The sequence below is a fragment of the Doryrhamphus excisus genome, chromosome 7 (assembly GCF_030265055.1).
Source record: "Doryrhamphus excisus isolate RoL2022-K1 chromosome 7, RoL_Dexc_1.0, whole genome shotgun sequence".
Classification (NCBI taxonomy): domain Eukaryota; kingdom Metazoa; phylum Chordata; class Actinopteri; order Syngnathiformes; family Syngnathidae; genus Doryrhamphus; species Doryrhamphus excisus.
Genome location: NC_080472.1, coordinates 17,980,713 through 18,000,850, shown reverse-complemented (window position 1 = coordinate 18,000,850; position 20,138 = coordinate 17,980,713). Strand labels below are relative to the sequence as shown.

The 20,138-nt window shown below is 43.2% G+C and overlaps 1 protein-coding gene across 7 annotated transcripts in view; it reads right to left on the bottom strand.

Moving 5' to 3' along the window:
* Nucleotides 1–783: 783 nt before the first annotated feature.
* The window catches only part of ccdc146 (coiled-coil domain containing 146), a 68,832-nt gene continuing 49,477 nt past the window's right edge, over nt 784–20,138 (bottom strand). For 5 of the 7 annotated variants that reach the window (XM_058078612.1, XM_058078609.1, XM_058078611.1 and 2 more), the window contains 19 exons: nt 19,925–19,982; nt 19,125–19,207; nt 18,915–19,008; nt 18,746–18,819; nt 18,212–18,439; nt 18,018–18,107; nt 17,716–17,812; nt 16,013–16,105; nt 15,655–15,822; nt 15,436–15,524; nt 15,018–15,182; nt 13,826–13,901; nt 13,592–13,740; nt 13,287–13,515; nt 6,308–6,418; nt 6,101–6,238; nt 5,913–6,038; nt 5,720–5,833; nt 784–3,911 (listed from right to left, as the gene is read on the bottom strand). In XM_058078612.1, coding sequence (XP_057934595.1) covers nt 3,705–3,911; nt 5,720–5,833; nt 5,913–6,038; nt 6,101–6,238; nt 6,308–6,418; nt 13,287–13,515; nt 13,592–13,740; nt 13,826–13,901; nt 15,018–15,182; nt 15,436–15,524; nt 15,655–15,822; nt 16,013–16,105; nt 17,716–17,812; nt 18,018–18,107; nt 18,212–18,439; nt 18,746–18,819; nt 18,915–19,008; nt 19,125–19,207; nt 19,925–19,982 — 2,389 coding nt within the window. In that variant the 3' untranslated portion in view covers nt 784–3,704. The remainder of the gene's footprint in view (nt 3,912–5,719; nt 5,834–5,912; nt 6,039–6,100; nt 6,239–6,307; nt 6,419–13,286; nt 13,516–13,591; nt 13,741–13,825; nt 13,902–15,017; nt 15,183–15,435; nt 15,525–15,654; nt 15,823–16,012; nt 16,106–17,715; nt 17,813–18,017; nt 18,108–18,211; nt 18,440–18,745; nt 18,820–18,914; nt 19,009–19,124; nt 19,208–19,924; nt 19,983–20,138) is intronic. The other 2 variants (XM_058078610.1, XM_058078616.1) reach the window with 2 other exon arrangements.

Sequence of the window (20,138 nt, the reverse complement as noted above, 5' to 3'; positions counted from 1 at the left end):
ACCCCGACTCTTGCCCGAAGACAGTTGGGATAGGCTTTAGCATACCCCCACCACCCTAATGTGCAAAACCGGTATAAAAAATGAATGCATGTATATAATTGACAGTATCATAATTAATCATAATTAATTAATTACATGTACCAGTAATTGTGAAGTGATATTCGTTCATTCATTCATTTTCTACCGCTTATCCTCACAAGGGTCGTGGGGGTGCTGGAGCCTATCCCAGCTGTTTTCAGGCGAGAGGCGGGGTACACACTGGACTGGTGGCCAGCCAATCACAGGGCACATATAGACAAACAACCATTCACACTCACATTCATACCTATGGACAATTTGGAGTCGCTAATTAACCTAGCATGTTTTTGGAATGTGGGAGGAAACCGGAGTACCCGGAAAAAACCCACGCATACACGGGGAGAACATGCAAACTCCACACAAAGATGCCCGAGGGTGGAATCGAACTCGGGTCTCCTAGTTGTGAGGCCTGTGTGCTAACCACTTTTCACCGTGCAGCCTGGGTTAATACATTCATTCATTTTCTACCGCTTATCCTCACAAGGGTCGCGGGGGGTGCTGGAGCCTATCCCAGCTGTCTTCGGGCGAGAGGCGGGGTACACCCTGGACTGGTGGCCAGCCAGCCAATCACAGGGCACATATAGACAAACAACCATTCACACTCACATTCATACCTATGGACAATTTGGAGTCGCTAATTAACCTAGCATGTTTTTGGAATGTGGGAGGAAACTGTAGTACCCGGGGAGAACATGCAAACTCCACACAGAGATGGCTGAGGGTGGAATCGAACTCGGGTCTCCAAGCTGTGTGGCCTGCACGCTAATTACTTGACCCCCGTGCAATCCAAGTGATATTAATTGACATTTTATATTATTTTTCCACAATTAAAAAAAAATTCTATATACTTCTTAACGCATACCAGCATCTATTCAAGTAGAGACCACTTACAATTTGAGGGAGTTCAGTATTTATAAGTCCAATCCATACACTCCATAAGCCGAGACACAGTACATACATACAGACGAACGGGGGACGCTTTAAACCCGAACGCAATTATCATTTCAGAGCAAATCTAAATGAGCAGAGAGCAGTGGACACACTCGAGGGATCTATAAGATGGAAGATGAAAAGGTAATATTTTTGAAGATTAAGTGACTGTCATCTGGTCAGCGATGTGGGAAATCATACGGGGTTCTTCCTTTCTAAGGTTAAGGACAGTAAAAAATGGGGGCCTGTGCAGAGCGAAAGAAATAAGAAATAACACATTTTGTGATAAGTCACGAACAATAAAAGACGCCCTTGCTTCATTTGCTACGGTCAGGAGTTTTTACCGCTGTATCCAAATTTGGTCAAATGTGAGGGGTCCATTTCCCGATCGTGACAGTTCCGCCGTTTCCTGTTATCGTGTAATTGTCACACGCTGTTCCAATATTCGCACTGGGTTTGATGTAATGAGGGAAGAGAACAACAGGGCTTCATTATACGGTGATTTATTTGTAGAGCTCATTGTAATACGCCTGCCAAACGCAGAAGGGGAAGAAGCGTGAAAGAAAAGGAACTGAAAGGGAGATGAAAAGAAGACACGCATGCAAAGGTCTGGTTTGGTTTTCATCATGTGACTGAATGTTCTTTTTTTTTTTTTAACTGTAAGTGTGTGGTTAGGGGAGTATTGTGTGAACTACAATGGATTCTACACAGCTTTTGAATAAAAAAGGGACTTGAAGTTTTATGTTTTGTTTCCGTTTTTATATGTTAATATGATTCCAATTAGAGCTCCAAAAGGGTTGCAGTGTAACGCCCCCGGATATTTTTTTTTTTTCAAATATTGCTTTAGCACAGACTCAGCAGTCAGGAAATGATCTCAGTGACAGTCATCAAAATGAGTCACGTTCTGTCAACAGCCATGAAACCTGTATTCATGCAAAGTATTTTTTTTTTTTTTTTTTACCAGAAATTGCTGTTTTGAAATCCGGAATTCCAACCCTCGGCGGTAGCTGGCCTTGACCGGTGCGTGTTATGTAGCTGGTTAATGAGGCCTGAAGAGTTTGGTGTTAATTGAAAGCGACGGCTCTCAGCATCTGCTAGCAATGGATGATCACACGTACCATTGCTCTTTTGTACAATACCATAGAAAAGTAACTTCCGCTTCTTTAATGTGTGAGCATCAGGGGTGGCCAAAGTGAGGCCCAGGGGCCAATTATGGCTCACAGCTTGTTTTTTTTTACGACCCTTCAGCATATCTTAATTGTACAATCCATTTGTATCCATGAGATCCATAAAATGTTCTTCCACATTTCGATGTTTGCTGCTCTCATGTAAATTCCAAATAGGCAATTTTGCGGCGTTGAATGAGATGCTATTTGCAAAACGATGTGGTCCTGATGGCCTCATCAGGCTGTGACCTTCAGAGTTTACTGGGAAGGTTTGCATCTGTGTGTGAAAGACTCAGTACCCCCAAAACTGAGGCCGTGGTTCTCAGTCACGAGATCATGAGGTGGAGGAGCTCAAGGAAAACGTGAAGTAGACAGTAATGCGGTCGCTGTACCGGACCCTCGCTTATGGTCATGAGCTTTGGGCCGTGAAACCGAATGAACGAGACCGTGGATATAAGCGGGTGAAATTAGTTTCCTCTGTAGAATGGCTGGACTCACCCGAAAAGAAATGGTGAGGAGCTTGGTCATCCAGGAGGGGCTCAGAGTGGCGAGAGGAGCCAGTTGAGGTGGCTCGGGGGCCTCCCTGAGGGGATCTTCTGGGCATGCCCAGCTAGGAGAAAGCCCCGGGACAGACACCGAAGGGATTATGTCCCTCAGAGTAAAAAATGGATGGATGGAGGATTGATTGATAAAACCTTCTTCCACCTTTCTTGTGCAAATTCCATTTGAAGGAGATAAGAGGCATTCAAAGACGGTAAAACCATTCTATTGCAGATGGCATCTGATGGTTATTGAGCTACAGTCGGCATCAGTAAAAACGTTCATTTGAGCTAGATAATCGTCCCGTGTCTGGACAGACAGCCAATCACATCCTCCTTTATTTCACGATCCATCTAAAATCACTGACTAATACTGAAATGTTTCAGTTTTATCTTTAATATTAGCATTAGTTTATCGGAATCTAGCCATTACTTGCCAGAATAGTCTCTGGTTTTAATGTTTAACAACTACACCCAATCACCTAATTAGATCCAAATATGAAGTACTCCACCCCTGGTATCTAAGTAAGTACAGACATAAAAAGTTGTGAATCATTGATATGCAACAGGAACTGTAATTCCGACGACCAAAAAAGAGAAAAGCAATAAAGTGTATATTTAGAGTCGACTTCTTTTGTAGCGACATCGCCTCCTCTCCACCTACAATTCGCTCAACTGTGCCGCCTTTCTTTGTCATTGTCTGATGTTTACATTTCGCCTTTCAGGGTTTAAGCCGGTGCTGCTGGCAGCTCGCAGCTTAAAGCCGCTGCAGTGTATTCATAGACGGGCGACATTAAGCAGTGCCAGGGATATATATATATACACAACCAGACAACAAGCTATTGCCTGTAAACACACAAAACAGTGAATGAGATTGCAACCAGATGCACCCATGAAGCAATTAAGGAAGTATGCTCAGAGAGGAGGACAAGGGAGGCACAGGAATGAGGAGACAGTGGAATTCCTGTTATTCCAAATGTTCTTTGCATTTTTACGACAGCTCTAAGGGTTTGAGGTGCGTTGGTTTGCGTATGTGTCTCATGTTGGCACCTGCTTGGGTGGGCTTGAAGGGGGCCTGTGCTCCATAGGGCTTGGGGAGAGGGAGCTCGTCCGTTTGGGGGATGTAGGCATCGGGCCGGATGTCTGCTGTAGTGAACTGACCGTTAGGCAACTGGTTCCACTCGCCTTCATCCGCCATCTGAACACACACACACATAGTTTGAATATTTATGCATGACCTTGGACTGGGAGAGCTGAAATTCAATTTTCCACAAGTTTAATCATGAAAATGGAATAATAAATTCAATATTTGTGATATGTCAAAATAAAATGCAAGTGCTCAGAATGGCAAAAAGGTAGCAAAGAAAACATTGCTACTGGCGCAGCTCTCATTAGTGCGGAATACCTTTTCTGTTAGCAATTGCAATTACCGTACATTCCCACCTAAAAGCCGTGACTTTTTCACGCGCTTTGAACCCTGAGGCTTAAACAATGATGCGGCTAATTTATGGCAAAAAGAACTCCAGTTCCACATGATTCAGCAAGTAGTGAAGTGGACGCTAATATCACATTTTGAGGTCTTATGACGAGATCGTGTTTTGATCTGTCAAATCTTAAGTAAGTTTGATCAACTGTAGAATTACTCCAGTTTCGTGTTCGAAGGGTGTTCTTTAGAAAGTAATAAACAGGTTTCCTATGCTCTGAGTGCAAATATATTCCATTTATAATTTGGGAATCCTACTTCGTGGAAATTTCTCTTATCATGGTCAGGTCTGGAACCAATTAACCAATTAATTAAAAACATACATAAGTCGCACTGGAGTATAAGTCACATTTTTTGTGGGTAATTTATTTTCCAAACTACTTGACCAAAACAGACATTACATCATCTTGGAAGGCAAGTTCTACCAATAAAAGAATAGAGAACAGGCTGAATAGGTGTAAGATATGCTAACACAATGGTTATTCAGCTACACAAAAAATAAACATGAACAGAAAAGGTGTCCAGTGTTTATGTAACATAAACACTTTTTTCATTTATAAGTCGCTCTGGAGTATAAGTCGCAGGAACAGCCAACCTATGAAAAAAAGTGCGACTTATAGTCCGGAAAATACGGTATATATATTTAAAATTTTTAAGTCGCTCTGGAGTATAAGTCGCAGGAACAGCCAACCTATGAAAAAAAGTGCGATTTATAGTCCGGAAAATACGGTATATATATTTTTCATTTATAAGTCGCTCTGGAGTATAAGTCACAGGAACATTCAACCCATGAAAAAAAGTGCGACTTATAGTCCGGAAAATACGGTACATTGAATTGGGAACGTATACTGTTCAACTGCTCTGAAGGCATCCATCCATCAATATATGGTGCATTGCCTCTGAGAAGTAGGTCAAAGTTCTGTGAAAGGCTAAAAAAGCAGCCACGGACCTCATGACCTCAAATTCATGCAGCACTGAAATGAGGTGTGCTGAAATCCGAGCGACTTCAAAGCATATGAATGGATTACTGTCTGGCATGGATGCCAGAAGTATTAGTTTTAAATGAGGAAAAAAAAGGGGGGGTTGGCTGGCTAACAGGAAACACATTGAACTATGAAGAGGATATGATGAGTTCTGAATTCCGCAATGTTCCGTCTTGCATTTGCATGTGGAGCTTTGTGGTGTCCTTTTGTGGGGCGGCAGCCATAAAGGAGAATAATGTGGATGAGAAGACACCACAGATGAGAGCAGCTGGACTCTTTTCAGACACGACTGATGCCAGCCTTGTGTGCCAGTCTGATGTTGGGCCTGTTGACAAAGCTCATCTTGTCCTTGTCAAAGCCTTTGTGCCAGCGTGTTAAATCTCTCCTCAGCATCGTGCACACACCCAAGGTAGAAAGAAACACTTGCCTTGTGGCTTTAATCAGTTCCTTTGTCAATTCCTCACCCCCCCTTCTTCTACCTCAAGCGATTTAATCAAGTGCTGAGCAGTGATCTTTGTAAGTCTGGTTATTTCTTTTTACCCTCTCTTTGTCTCTCTGTCTTCTCTTCTTGTCCTGGAGCATCCTCCTCCATTCCTCCTCCATCTCAGGGCAGGGTGGCAAACCTTGCTGCAGACGCTTCTGACACCTATCCATCTGGAGTTTAAAATAAAAAGTCAATCACCTGACAACATACAGGCAACAGATACTGTTCATTTTGTTTCCACAATCTGACCTGGAGTTGTTTTTCTTTGATTTCCTGCTGGAGGCACAGTGTGGTGGCCTGCTTCATCGACAATTCAGCAGACGTGGCCATCAGACGACGGCTGGTGTCCATGATGCGTGTCCGCAGCTCGTTCACCTGGACATAAACAATTGTGAACATGTATTGATGTGAGCTGAGCCTCGTTCTTGGAAGGCTACCTTTTTGGCCAGTGACAATCTGTCTAGCTGGCGGTTGTCGTTCTGCTCTTGCAGGGGCTTCGAGAGTCGGGTCACATGGTCCACTCGTTGCTCTTTCTCCAAAAGCTGCTTCTCCCGCTCCGCGAGGTTTGCCTCCAGCTAAGATGAAAGAGACACGACAGCTTCTTTAAGCGTAACCAACTCAAGAACATAAAAGTTGGAGCATACCTTCTCAATCTTCTTGACCAGGTCAGAAGACGAAGGGTCGGAGCCTTTTAGCTCTTTGTAATCTGCTGTTTGCATGACATGATCAAGCTTCTGATCTCGGGTTTCCAGCAACTAGATAAAGATAAAGAACATGTTGAACACAGACAGTGACCAAACTATTAGCAACCGTTGAGACACAGAGGAGAATATGGCGTCATTAGGCCTATTTTAGGGGGGCTTCAGCCCTCCTACTACTAGTAGTAGAAATAATAATCATTATCAGAAGAAGAATAATGATAATCGTAATAATATTAGGCTAATTAATAAAATAATAATGATTATTATATAATTGAGTCTAATTTATTAGTGCAGACCTGCCAACATGTACAGTATGAATGTCGTACTCAGCATGTAATAGGACTTGTATGCTGCTCTCCATTTTGTTGCATTTTGCTGGTTTCAGTTTTGAGTTGAGTCCTAAATAAACATAATCAGTAAACTCAATAGTAAAACATTTCTGAGGGGGGGGCATGACAGAAAATATTTAAGAACCACTGCCGGGTGACCAAGGTTGTCCAAACTTTCCAGCCAAGGAAACAACACAAGAAGATATGCTAAAAAAAAAAAAATATATATATATATATATATATATATACTTCAAGAATAAACTACACTTTTTCCTCCAGCTAATTCTCCAAAAATGACAACTTTATTTTGTTTTGTACCTGTGTTGGCGCATCCCCACCCCCCCACCCCAAGTCTGTGACTGTATGGGTTTTCTCTGGGTACTCCAGCTTCCCCCAGCATCCCCAAAAACATGCATGTTAGGTTCAATAAAAACCAAAAAATGGCTCTCGAGCCGCACCTTGGACACCCCTACCATGGCGAAATGTGTAGGTTCTGCAAACGGAAATAACCAAACAATAACATGCATGAATTATAGCTATTTTAGCTACAGTTTAAACTTCCAGTAAAAACAATAAATAAGCTTGAAGGCTGTGTCTCGGACTTCAAACCACTGCGGCTATATATACATAAACATATGAAGCTTAGTTGATCAAGGAGTCGTAGCAGAAAAACCGACAGGTGCATTGTCATGTGCATAAAAAAAAAGCAGCAAAAAATATTTCTGGATGCCGGAGGGGATCAATTGGACTCCTCGAGGAAGTAAGGATGAGCTGGAAGAGGAAGAAGCGGGTGTGAAAACAACAAGGGAAGACACAGGCGGTCTTGACCTGACCCGTCTTATGAAACAGCCGCTTCCCTCCGCTCAACCACGCGGATTATGCGTGTTTACATGCATGCACCGCAACGTGTGTGAAGCCAGCGTGGAACAAAGTGATGATTCCCATTTCCTCCGACTTCACCAGATTAATGAAGCCTCTCTTAGTGCCAACAGGCGGTTAAGTCTGATCCAAAGTGACGTCTCGGGGGGCCCTTTACAATACAGCTTGCCTCACCCCTCTGTGTCATATGGGCGTCATGTGAACTGAACCGCTTATGGGAGGCATGGCAGAGATGGGTGAGAGTCATAGAGGAAGGAGATAAAGTGGAATAAGCATGAAAGCAGCGGGAGATAAAGGATGTGAAATCAAAAGAAAAAGAATCACAAAGGGAGAATTTGGGCCGATAGATGGGGCGCGGGGTTATCCGCAGCTGTCATAATAATCACACATCTCGGGCAGACGATACCCAGATATGACACCATCTGATCAGCACATCACATATACACTTCCTTTAAAACGCACTTTTAAATTCATTTTGAGGAAAATACAATCCCTGCAGTGTACCGCCATCTGTGAAGCACCTCTCTGTCCAAGTGTAGCCGACAAACCTTTACACAAATCATCTCTCAGGGGGTGGGTGTTGCTGCACCAGATTTCAGCCACATGTCTCTTCAGAGCTAAGAAACATTTGGGAGTTCTTTCTTCTTTTTAAACCACTTGCAAACTAGGCCAAGCGGAAGATAGCGAGGCAAGCTTTGTATAAAAGCATATACCAATGAGAGAGGCTGTTCTGGACAAATCGTGCAGACGAGTATCTGAGGTCGTGTCAGAGGCGGGACTCTGCCTGACTGGAAAGGTATTCCATAAAGACGGCATCTAATTATGTGACTGAGGGATGCCATGTTGATTCTCTGTATGAAAGGCACAGGTAAATAAATGCAGTATCTACGAGGGATGCTCTGATTGATCGGTAACCGATTAGTATCAGCTGATTCCGTAAAAAAGGAGATGTGACAGTTATCATTTTTGACACTGATGCCAGGGTGGTCGTGTGGTCATGTCCTTTTCCGCCACAGACCAAAATGGCCAACTTCCTGTTCATTTGGGAATATGGGTTCTTCAGACTTGTTATGCAATCTGTCATGATTGACGTCTTCACCAAATTTTGTGACGATTCATGAAACAGGTGGCAGGGGCTACTGGGTGAAATTTGGGGGTTTGTGTTCGGGATGCCTGAAATACCACTTTTTTTTCTCCGGAGGATAATAATAGAGAGTCATTCATAGAGAATCATTCATTCATTCATTTTCTACCACTTATCCTCACAAGGGTCGCGAGGGGTGCTGGAGCCTATCCCAGCTGTCTTTGGGCAAGAGGCGGGGTACACCCTGGACTGGTGGCCAGCCAATCACAGGGCACATATAGACAAACAACCATTCACACTCACATTCATACCTATGGACAATTTGGAGTCGCCAATTAACCTAGCATGTTTTTGGAATGTGGGAGGAAACCGGAGTACCCGGAGAAAACCCACGCATGCACGGGGAGAACATGCAAACTCCACACAGAGATGGCCGAGGGTGGGATTAAACTCGGGTCTCCTCGCTGTGATGTCTGCGCGTTAACCACTCGACCACCGTTCATTCATTTTCTACCGCTTATCCTCACGAGGGTCACGGGTGGTGCTGGAGGCTGCATGGCAAAAAGTGGTTAGCACGCAGGCCTCCCAACTAGGAGACCCGGGTTCGATTCTACCCTCGGGCATCTCTGTGTGGAGTTTGCATGTTCTCCCCGTGCATGCGTGAGTTTTCTCTGGGTACTCCGGTTTCCTCCCACATTCCAAAAACATGCTAGGTTAATTGGCGACTCCAAATTGTCCATAGGTATGAATGTGAATGGTTGTTTGTCTATATGTGCCCTGTGATTGGCTGGCCACCAGTCCAGGGTGTACCCCGCCTCTCGCTCAAAAACAGCTGGGATAGGCTCCAGCACCCCTGCGATCCTTGTGAGGATAAGCGGTAGAAAATGAATGAATGAACAAATATCACCTCACAATTACCGGTATATGTAATTAATTAATTATGATTAATTATGACATTGTCAATTATATACATTCATTTTTCATACTGGTTATGCACATTAGGGTGCTGGGGGTATGCTGGAGCCTATCCCAGCTGTCTTCGAGCGAGAGGCGGGGTACACCCTGGACTGGTGGCCAGCCAATCACAGGACACATATAGACAAACAACCATTCACACTCACATTCATACCTATGGACAATTTGGAGTCGCTAATTAACCTAGCTTGTTTTTGGAATGTGGGAGGAAACCGGAGAACATGCAAACTCCACACAGAGGGTGGGAATGAACTCGGGTTTCCTAGCTGTGAGGTCTGCACGTTCACCACTCGCCCGCCGTGCAGCCCGGAGTTTAATCACTAAAGCCTAATTTCTTCAAGCTAATTACTTGATGATGATGATGATTAAGCCGCTCTCCCCCTTCTCGTACTGCTTAGATAGGAAAATAAAAGAAAATGAAGCATCTTCAGGCTTCAACAAATCATGAAACACATTAAAAGAATGATAATGATGGTCCAGGCCATGCATGAAATTAAAGACTCTGTATGTTACATACAAGGCTAATCCCTGTGGTTGAATTAATTCTGATAATACATATGTGGGGCGGCACGGCGTCGAGTGGTTAGCGCGCAGACCTCACAGCTAGGAGACCAGGGTTCAATTCCACCCTCGGCCATCTCTGTGGGGCGTTTGCATGTTCTCCCCGTGCATGCGTGGGTTTTCTCCGGGTACTCCGGTTTCCTCCCACATTCCAAAAACATTCTAGGTAAATTGTCCATAGGTATGAATGTGAATGTGAATGGTTGTTTGTTTATATGTGCCCTATGATTGGCTGGCAACCAGTCCAGGGTGTACCCCGCCTCTCGCCCGAAGACAGCTGGGATAGGTTCCAGCACCCCCGCGACCCTTGTGAGGAAAAGCGGTAGAAAATGAATGAATGAATGAATGAATGAATACATATGTGGAAAATTTACATTTTGACAGAATTACCCAAGACTGGTCTTCATCTCGAGGTTTTATGGAAGGTGTCAACTTCCTTCCCACTGTGGAGAGTAATATTGCAGGAATGACAAACAGTTGCCAGATGTATCCAGACAAACGTCTCACAACGGATATAAAGCAAAGCTTGTTTTGTTTCTATTTGCAGTATCTATCTGCTTCCTTCTCGAAGGCGGGTTTCCCCACATTAGACTTCCAGACAGGTTGGATGAAAATGGAGGACACAGAATGACTCACCACCACGGGGAGTGTGCGGCGAGTCAGCACGCTCCTCCCTGGAAGAAACAGTGATGAAGTGGGGGCTTTCTGTCTAAAGGGTTGTGACATTATCTGTGGATGAGGATGGAGCGACTGTATTTAACTGTTGCAGAGGAGTTATCCCAGCATTACACAGAATCCAACACTGGCCTGTATTAAAATTCCAAGCAAATAAAAGCAAACGGAATATTGAATATCGAACAGTCTCACAGATGGCCTGATCTATCTTTGTCTAAATTTGCCATCAAAAGGGAAGAGGGTGTCCTGTCTGGCTTGGCATGAGCAAATAAAGTGGTCACAGATGAATACAAATACATAATGTGTGTGAGGAATGCATGGCATGGAGATTGCATTCTCACAGAGAGTGAATTGAACTGGCAAGCTTCCTCCAATGGATTTAATTTGGGCTCCCCGGTGGACCGAGATGAGCAATTTGGAAGATGATCTGTTGTACACTAGAGGCAGAATGCTTGGCACAAACTGGATGGTTAGACAGATGAGCCGACAGAGAGAGCGGACACAGGAAGCATATATCCTGCGTTGCCATCATCCTTTACGCCTCTTAGCAAGATATACCATTATGAGCAGGAGACGTCTCTTCAAGGTCCTCTATGATGCTAAATTGATATTGTAATGATGTTTGAACAATGCACCCCCCCAGAGCCTGTTTATGAGTACTCATTAATGTAACGTTGTGGTCTGTGCTGCATAGTATCTACTATGGATGATGTGCACACAGTCTGAGACGGTGGACAAAAACAGCTCGTTTGCATAAAAGCTGCAAACAAAATGAGGGGGTTCCCAGTAGGGCTTACTAAAAGAAACTGTCTAAATTCCAGGCAACGCAAAATACAATACACTTGTGGGAACTGTAAAATACTTGAATATGGGATCATTAAGAGCAACTGGGAGCAATGACAAAGAGAGGAATACAATACAATATGTAAGACGGAAAGAAAAACAGCAAATGGTAAACACCAGAAGGATCCAACAGATGGGTGGGGTTGTGTCTCTCAAATGGCAGCACATGGCAAAGTCAGATCCAACAATGCGATCATCCAAGAAGAGCACACGAGAAGACAGGGATGACACAAGTTTCATCTATCTGCAAGTCAAAACGCGTCAGCCTGGTGGTGATGGTATACGCAGACGCTGGCGGGTGAAAACCTGTGTCGCTCTATGCATTGGAAAGTAGATTCATTTTTGGTTTTTATTCCATTTCTGTCTCCTTGTTTGGATGCTCATCTTTATGCATGGTTGCCTTGTAAGCGGAGATGGGTGATGCTGTTGTTTCTGTCAAACAGCTCGTTTGGCTTAACATAACATATGCTAGGACTATGTTAAAAAGCCATAGCATTTCAGGATGTGGAATCAAACTATGGAATGCATTGAGTAAGACCCTCAAACAATGCACAAGGATTCAAGAAAGAAACAATACAAGCAGTTGATGTTTGCTAAATACAAGCTATTTGGTAAATAGCTGCACCAAAAAAAAATAAAAATAAAAATAAAAATAAAAATAAAAATAAAAATAAAAATAAAAATAAAAATAAAAATAAAAATAAAAATAAAAATAAAAATAAAAATAAAAATAAAAATAAAAATAAAAATAAAAATAAAAATAAAAATAAAAATAAAAATAAAAATAAAAATAAATACAAGCAGTTGATGTTTACTAAATACAAGGATGAAGAGTCTTGAACCAGTCTTGATGTGCTATATACGTATATATATATATATATCACTATTTTGACACTTACTATGGTACCCATTATTTCATTGTATGGTCATATCACCTCGTACTTCGGTATGTGACAAAAATAAAATAAAAAAAAACAACTTAAAACTATATTAGGAAAGCAGGAAATGAACAAATGTAAGGGGTAGGATTTAATAAGCTTTGCTTCTTCCTATTCCTTTTGGACATGTGGAACTGTGAACTGATTATGTGATGCATTCAATTGTAATCTGATGCATGTTCAAATGAAATTAAACCATTACCATTACCATAAAGATGGATGGTGAGCATGAAAAACAGATCCATTTGCAGGAATATATACTTTTGTGTAGTACTCCCAGGTCACACTAAACAATTGCTTCTGATAATAAAGTGGAGTCTATTCATTAAAAGGTATGTTGAAAACGCAGATCCAATGATCGCTAGAGTCTTAATGGTGCCTTCAGCCTGGCCAACAAGCACATTCAAGTTGAGTAATGCACTGGCACTGGCATAACATCATGCACTTCATAGAATTCTGAGATGATGACACAGAATGAAACCTAAAGTTCATAGCAATACATCATGATGGAGTCATTGTACTGCATGTGTTGAGGCAATATCTATCCATTACGACATAATACATTTACTGGCAGGAAGGGAACACGCTGTCCAACCCTGTAGTAAAAGTAACAAGCAAGGCTCAATCACTTATCTTACCTCTATCTGCAGCATGGTAATCTGTTCTTCCAGTTTCTTATGGACCAGCACTTCCTTCCTCTTGAAGCCGATCTGTCTCGTCACCTCTCTGATGGCCACATTCAGGTCTCTCATCTCCTTCTCCAGGTTCTCCAGTCCCATGTTGCTTTCACTGATGGCCGCCTCCTGCGTGTTAACCTTCTCCTGGTAGTCGAATAGGACCTCCTCGTGCTCCAACAGCTGGATGCCTCTACGGGGGAAAATGGCAAAACAAAGCAAATGACACATGCTCATTTTGCAAACAGCCCACTTGAATTTAAACGCACAGCAGATTGCGCCGCTGTACGGTTCCTTCCTGGTTCTTGTTAATATCGAGAAGCGTTTGCTCCTGGTGGCTGATGATTTGCCTGAGCCTCCGTAACTCAGCTTCATTGTCCTCACGCTCCTGATCAACCTGGCGGCTCTGCCAAGCAACCTACATGATGTTAAGCACAACACAGATTGTTTTACTCCCAATACTTCCATAATGTCCATAGATGTCACTTAAAAGCACCCGGGACCTTGTCGATGTTGTTGCGTAATTTATCCTTTATTTTGCAGCTTTTTGAAATCTTCATATGAACTTTAGTTAGTAATCTGTAAAAGACAAAAAAAGTGAGTACAATTCAGCCCTCACATGTTAGGTAGAATCTTATTATACTGTATATTGTCAAGGGACAATACTCTAGTAATTACTGTAAATGAGGATAGAACTTAAGAGTAGTCAGTTGTATACTAGTATCGATTTACTATGGACTGAAAATGTGTAGTGGCTGCACGGCGGAGGAGTGGTTAGCACACAGGCCTCACAGCTAGGAGACCCGAGTTCAATTCCACCCTCGGCCGGGTTCTCCCCATGCATGTGTGGGTTTTCTCCGAGTACTCCGGTTTCCTCCCACATTCCAAAAACATGCTAGGTTAATTGGTGACTCCAAATTGTCCACAGGTATGAATGTGAGTGTGAATGGTTGTTTGTTTATATGTGCCCTGTGATTGGCTGGCGACCAGTCCAGGGTATACCCTGCGTCTCGCCCGAAGACAGCTGGGATAGGCTCCAGCACCGCCGCAACCCTTGTGAGGTTCAGCGGTAGAAAATGAATGAAAATGTGTAACCGCACAGCCACCATTGCAACTCAAATAGCTGGCAACATAAGTCGGTACAGATCACAGCAAACATGTCCAAATTGTGTCCTTGGTGTCTTAATCCTCTTGGGCATCAATGGTGGAGCTGATGGATATTAAGACACCTTTCGTTCCTCCCCCTCGAGGATGTCCTTAGGTACTCAATAGGGCTCAGGTTCGCAGGAGACATACTTCTCCACATTCACCTTCCTCAGAAAGCTACTTGTCATCTTGGGGTGTGGTTGGGCTCCTTGTCATGATGGAAAACTGCCAGACATCCCAGTTGCTCCTTGAGAATTCCACAGTACGTTTCCCTCAACAAATTGCCGGTGCCCAGCGCCGGCAGTACTCATGCAGCCCGAGGCCATGATGCTACCACACCATGCTTCGCCGTAGGCAAAGAGACAATTATCCCGGGACTTGTATTGCCAGCTATTTAGGCAATAATGGCTGTGTGTTGACACACTTTCAGTGGATAATGAATCTCTATAATTCAAAACAAGGCATACAATGACTACTCTAAAGTATATAATATTGATAGAGTGTAATAAAAGGGTAAGGATTTTTCCTCCAGCAACATGATGCACATACCTGTCCTTCCTGATAGCAATACTTTTTTGGATCTCTAGCTCATTTTCAAGCACCTTCACCTGCTCCAGTAACTCTGTGAGGGTTTGTGAGGCAATCTGCTTGAGCTTGACATACTTCTTCTTCTCCTCTGCGATCGAGTCGCACAGTCCGCCGTACTGTAGCACTCTGCGGAATAAAAGGAACAATTAATTAGCGGCTCAGTCAGGCTTGTAATCAGTGTCTGCAGACAACAGATGCCTTTTAAGTGAGAGCTTGGCTTTCAAAGCCGGCAGCGTGAGGTGAGCGTCATAAATCGCCAAGATGGGCTTTAGGAGAAAGCGGTCACATCAGTTTGCTACGTTGTGTTCTTATCCGTGCAAACATTAAATGAAGGAAAGTTGGCACCGAGGAAAGAGAAATGGGAAAACAAGCATGACACCTGCGCTGCAGCATAGCGCTCAGCTTGCTGTGGTGCATCATGATGAGCTCCTTCTCTTGCAGTTCCTGCCGGATGTGTTGGTTCATTTGCTGTGGATGGATTCAATGACACAGGAAGAGAGGCCTTTAAAATCTCAAAAAAACACTCACTGTGGAAAATGTCTGTTTCCACCACATGAGCAGGTTATTACGTGTGTGTGTGTGTGTGTTTCTGCTGCACCTCAGCTCTTATCATCTCACGGTGCTTGTGGCCTCTTTCCTCTGCTTTAATGTATGTGAGACAGCGGAGGTGATGCAGTTCTTCTCTCAGGCCGTCCGATTCCCTCATCAGCTCCTGAATGATCCCATACTGCTGCTGCTTTTGGCTGGCTTCTTTGCTTTTTGATAACTTGCAAAGAAGAAGAGGGGGTGGGATATTTGGTGTTATTCTCAGTTGCTTTTTGCAAGCAATTAAAAAGGAGGTAGACAATGCTACTCTTTGTCCCCGCAGTAGTGGATATGCAGGACTAATGAGGCGGCACGCGGCACCGTGGCAAACGAGTATTGTTGGCGCCCACACGCTGCACCCACGTCCTCACCTGTTTTTCAAAGCTGACTTTGAGAGCATCCACTTCCTTCTGAAGAGCCATTCTCTGTGCAACACTGGCCCCTCTTCTCAGAAGAACGTCTAACTGGAAATTGAAGTCAGAAAGTCACAGTGAAAAGTTTTATGTGGACTGTTGTTGTTCAGTTTTGGAAATAGAAATCTGTGTCGAAAATTTAAAGCATACGAATTGCAACAATCGTAAACAAAATGAAAAGAACTGTACTTTGGTTGGAATGTTGCCCGTCATCTACAACCCTATGTGAGTCATAAACACATGTCTGTCCCTTTTCTGTACATTCTAAAGATATACAAATAGCTAAAAAGAGGCAACTAAGAATGCACGTAATGGTGCACGCATATTCCACCTTTAGTAATGTCTGAAAACATCTAAAAAATGCACCATTTACATAATGTGACCTGAATATTAAACAATCTATATAGTGACGTATTACCTCACACAGCATACCAGCTAACTACTAGCTTCCTCACACACTCACTCTACTGAATGGTAACGCTACATATGTGTTTTTGTTTTGAATTTATTGAATGAAATGCTCTGTGTAGCGTGCCTTTCTATGTTGCTATGTGAAATCAATGCGCTCAGGAAAGAAAATACAGGAAGTAAAAAAGTATTACGGGAAAGTAAGTCATTCATTCATTTTCTAAAGTTTATCCTCACAAGGGTCGCGGTGCTGGAGCCTATCCCAGCTGTCTTAAGGCGAGAGGCGGGGTACACCCTGGACTGGTCGGGAAAGTAAGTATTACATGTTATCATGAATGTGCCTGTTAGTTCACGGTGACAGCATGTACATAAAACCATAAAATATTGTTGGAGGTAGGCTGCATGGTGGACAGCTAGGAGACCCGAGTTCAATTCCACATTTCACATCTCTGTGTGGAGTTTGCATGTTTTCTCCGGGTACTCCAGTTTCCTCCCACACTCCAAAAACATGCTAGGTTAATTGGCGACTCCAAATTGTCCATAGGTATGAATGTGAGTGTGAATGGTTGTTTGTCTATATGTGCCCTGTGATTGGCTGGCCACCAGTCCAGGGTGTACCCCGCCTATCGCCTGAAGACAGCTGGGATAGGCTCCAGCACCCCCGCGACCCTTGTGAGGATAAGTGGTAGAAAATGAATGAATTGTTGAAGGTTTTTGGAAGAACTGGAATGGCGGAATAGGTGTGTATAATAATGATTTTATATCTTGCGAACGCACAGAAAAAACAAAGACACATCTTCATGTCTCACAAGGATTGTGTATGATGTGCAAAATTAACAAACAAAAATGCAGTGATGATTTGTTGATGCATTTAAATTGAAAAAAAGATGTGTTGACTGACATTTAAAGGCACATAAAACACATCCTTAGACGTCAATTTTTGACAGTGAAAGCAAAAATTGCTTTGTTTGCGACATTTCCTTAATATGCAAAATCCCTGATGTGTCATAGCAATTTCCTTTCATGTGCGTGTGATATGTGCTGACAACTTAGTTTAGCTTCACAGACTGTACGCAACAGTGAAGTTACAGGAAGCTTTCAAAGCTTTTCAAAAAAAAAAAAACATGCTCCTGATGTAACGGAAAATGTAAATGTTCTGAATAATAGGAAGGTGATAAATGAAAGCCTAAATTGTTCCAGAGATGGGTGTTTAAAGCAGCAAAGTGAGTGAAATATGACATGCGATGGGTCACCCGTGCTTGCAAGTCGGCGCAGGTCGACTGCGTGTGTCGGAGCTGCTCGGTGGCCACGGCGAGCCCACGCTCCATCCTCTTGAAGGCTTGCATCTGCCTGCAGCCGACATTAAATTTTTCATCACCCGCACTGTCTCAAATGAGGCGCGTTAAAGATTGCAGAAGACGTTTGGTTTGCTTGTAATCGGGTTTAAAAGCACAAATTGACTCCGAGGTGTATCAGCGTTCATTTCGGAGCTCTGGCACAAATCCCCTTCAAGGATAGTGTATTTTAAAATTGTATGATTTATGTATTTTTTTACCTTTTTTTCTCTTTGAGCTGCACAGATTGACTCTCGTTGAGCAGCTTTCGCTCACACATGATACTCTGCAACTTCATTTCCAGGATCCCCCTGAAAATAAAAAAAATGCAAAGGTAGTTTTTCATGGAACATGAATGCATAAATGAAGACCTGTCTGACTCACTCAATCCGACATACAATTGTTAACACTGTACCTGCGCCCCATTAGCTCCGCCTCTTCTTCCCTACTGACCTCCTGCTCGTTCTCCAGTTGCCTGCACCTCCTCTCACCGGCCTCCACTTGGGCCTTGAGAGCCTCCAGCTCCTCAGCCAGCTCCTCCTTTTGAGCCCTGAGGAGGCAGTTGTGCTCCTTCACCTCCTTGGTTTGCCGCTTAATGTCTGAAACTTCGGCGTCCATCTCTTCTAGCATCTTCATTGCGGCTCTTGAAAAAAAAAAAAAAAAAAGCACTTCACACTTGACACTCTCAACATCTTGACACCTTCAATTTGAAACACCTTATTAGAATGAACAAAAGGTTTTATTAGTCATAGTTGCACCATTATCGTCTTTAATGAACAGTTTGATAGTCCAAGGAAGTGTGGAAGTGTGTATCAAGTGGATGAATTGAGCCATTTCTATTTTCTTGTGCTGCAGTCTAAGCGTCTCATTTACAGTTTATATCCCGGGTATTTGGAGCATTTCCTACACTCATTTGACACAAATTGCTCGACATGTCTCTTGTACTCACTCCCTCTTGGAGCGTTTTCCTCCAATCTCTTTTAAAATCAGCTCAGGTGCGGCGAGGAGCTGAGCTTTCTCGGCCTTGCAACACACAAGAGAGAAAGAGAGAAGGCAGATTTGTTATTTTATTAATGGCGGGATGGAACCAATGCCCATTCGCTCACTTGTACACGCACCTCTTTGAGCTGAATGACTTTCTTCATGTCTTCGAGCTCTTTCTGTTCCTGCAATGTCCGCATTTGATGGGTTGCCATGTCTTCCATCAGACTTCTGTGCAAACATGTAGCAAGTATGAAATCTCCCAAAATGTTTCATACAGAATTCATAGCTGCAGAACGCCTTTTGCTATCGAGAAAAAAAACACCAAAAAGTGGAAATATGAATACCTGACTTCAACCTGTCTTTGGGACACCTCCTTTTGAAGTTTCTCATATTTATCCTGGAGGGTCTTTGTGGTGCTCTCCATATCCTGTATGATCAAACACCAGATTTATTATTCTACTTACAGTATCTGGAAAAAGTGAACCCCATTTCAGTACATCCTTTCAAGCGACAATACTACATAAATGTATATACTTTATATTAACAGCAGTACAACTTGTGTTGCAGTACAGCAATTGCTCAACACAAGCATTTTTATCTATCTTAACAGCAATCAATGATACAAACATGTTTTGGGGCTGCATGAGTGCTTCCTAAACTGGGGCACTGTGGTTAATTAAATTAAATTGATTAAAATGTGAATTCCATCATGCACTGTGGTATTCTAAGGCCACAAGTCCAAGATCACCTCTAAGATCAGCAAATGCCTTGCTGGAAGGTGAAGGTGAAAGTGATGGAGTGACGAAGAACCAGACCAGAACGCCACTTGAGCACCTGTGGGGATGCCCTCAACACTCACTTGTGTTGCCAGCTATTTTGTCAATAATGGCTGTGTGTTGAGTCATTTATACAAGCTGTACACTGACAACTCTAAAGTATATGAATTTGTATAGTATTGTCCTTCGGGGGTATGCCGAGTATACATACTGTATAAGGCTTAAATCCTTATCTTCGGTGTTTGTAACAGTGCCTGATGGACTACTAATGCTAAAGTTTGGATGGCGGCTTAAGGTAAAACTCAAAATCATCCCCTCTCGGGTGAAATCTCAGTAACTCCGACTGACAGCTGCTGTGATGAACTTACATCAGGTTTGTGCTGAATGCTGTTCTCCTTCACCAGATAGCGCTTCTCTTCCCTGAGACTGCAACAAGGGTGAGGCAAGGTGAGGCAAGTATGTCACAAGAGGGGGGGGACGAGAAAGCGGGTGTTATTTTTGTTTGTCTAAATAAAGGGGGGGTCACAGGACTGAGTGTTCAGGAAGCAGAAGTGCATGTTACGTTGCCTAGCAATGTCCCCT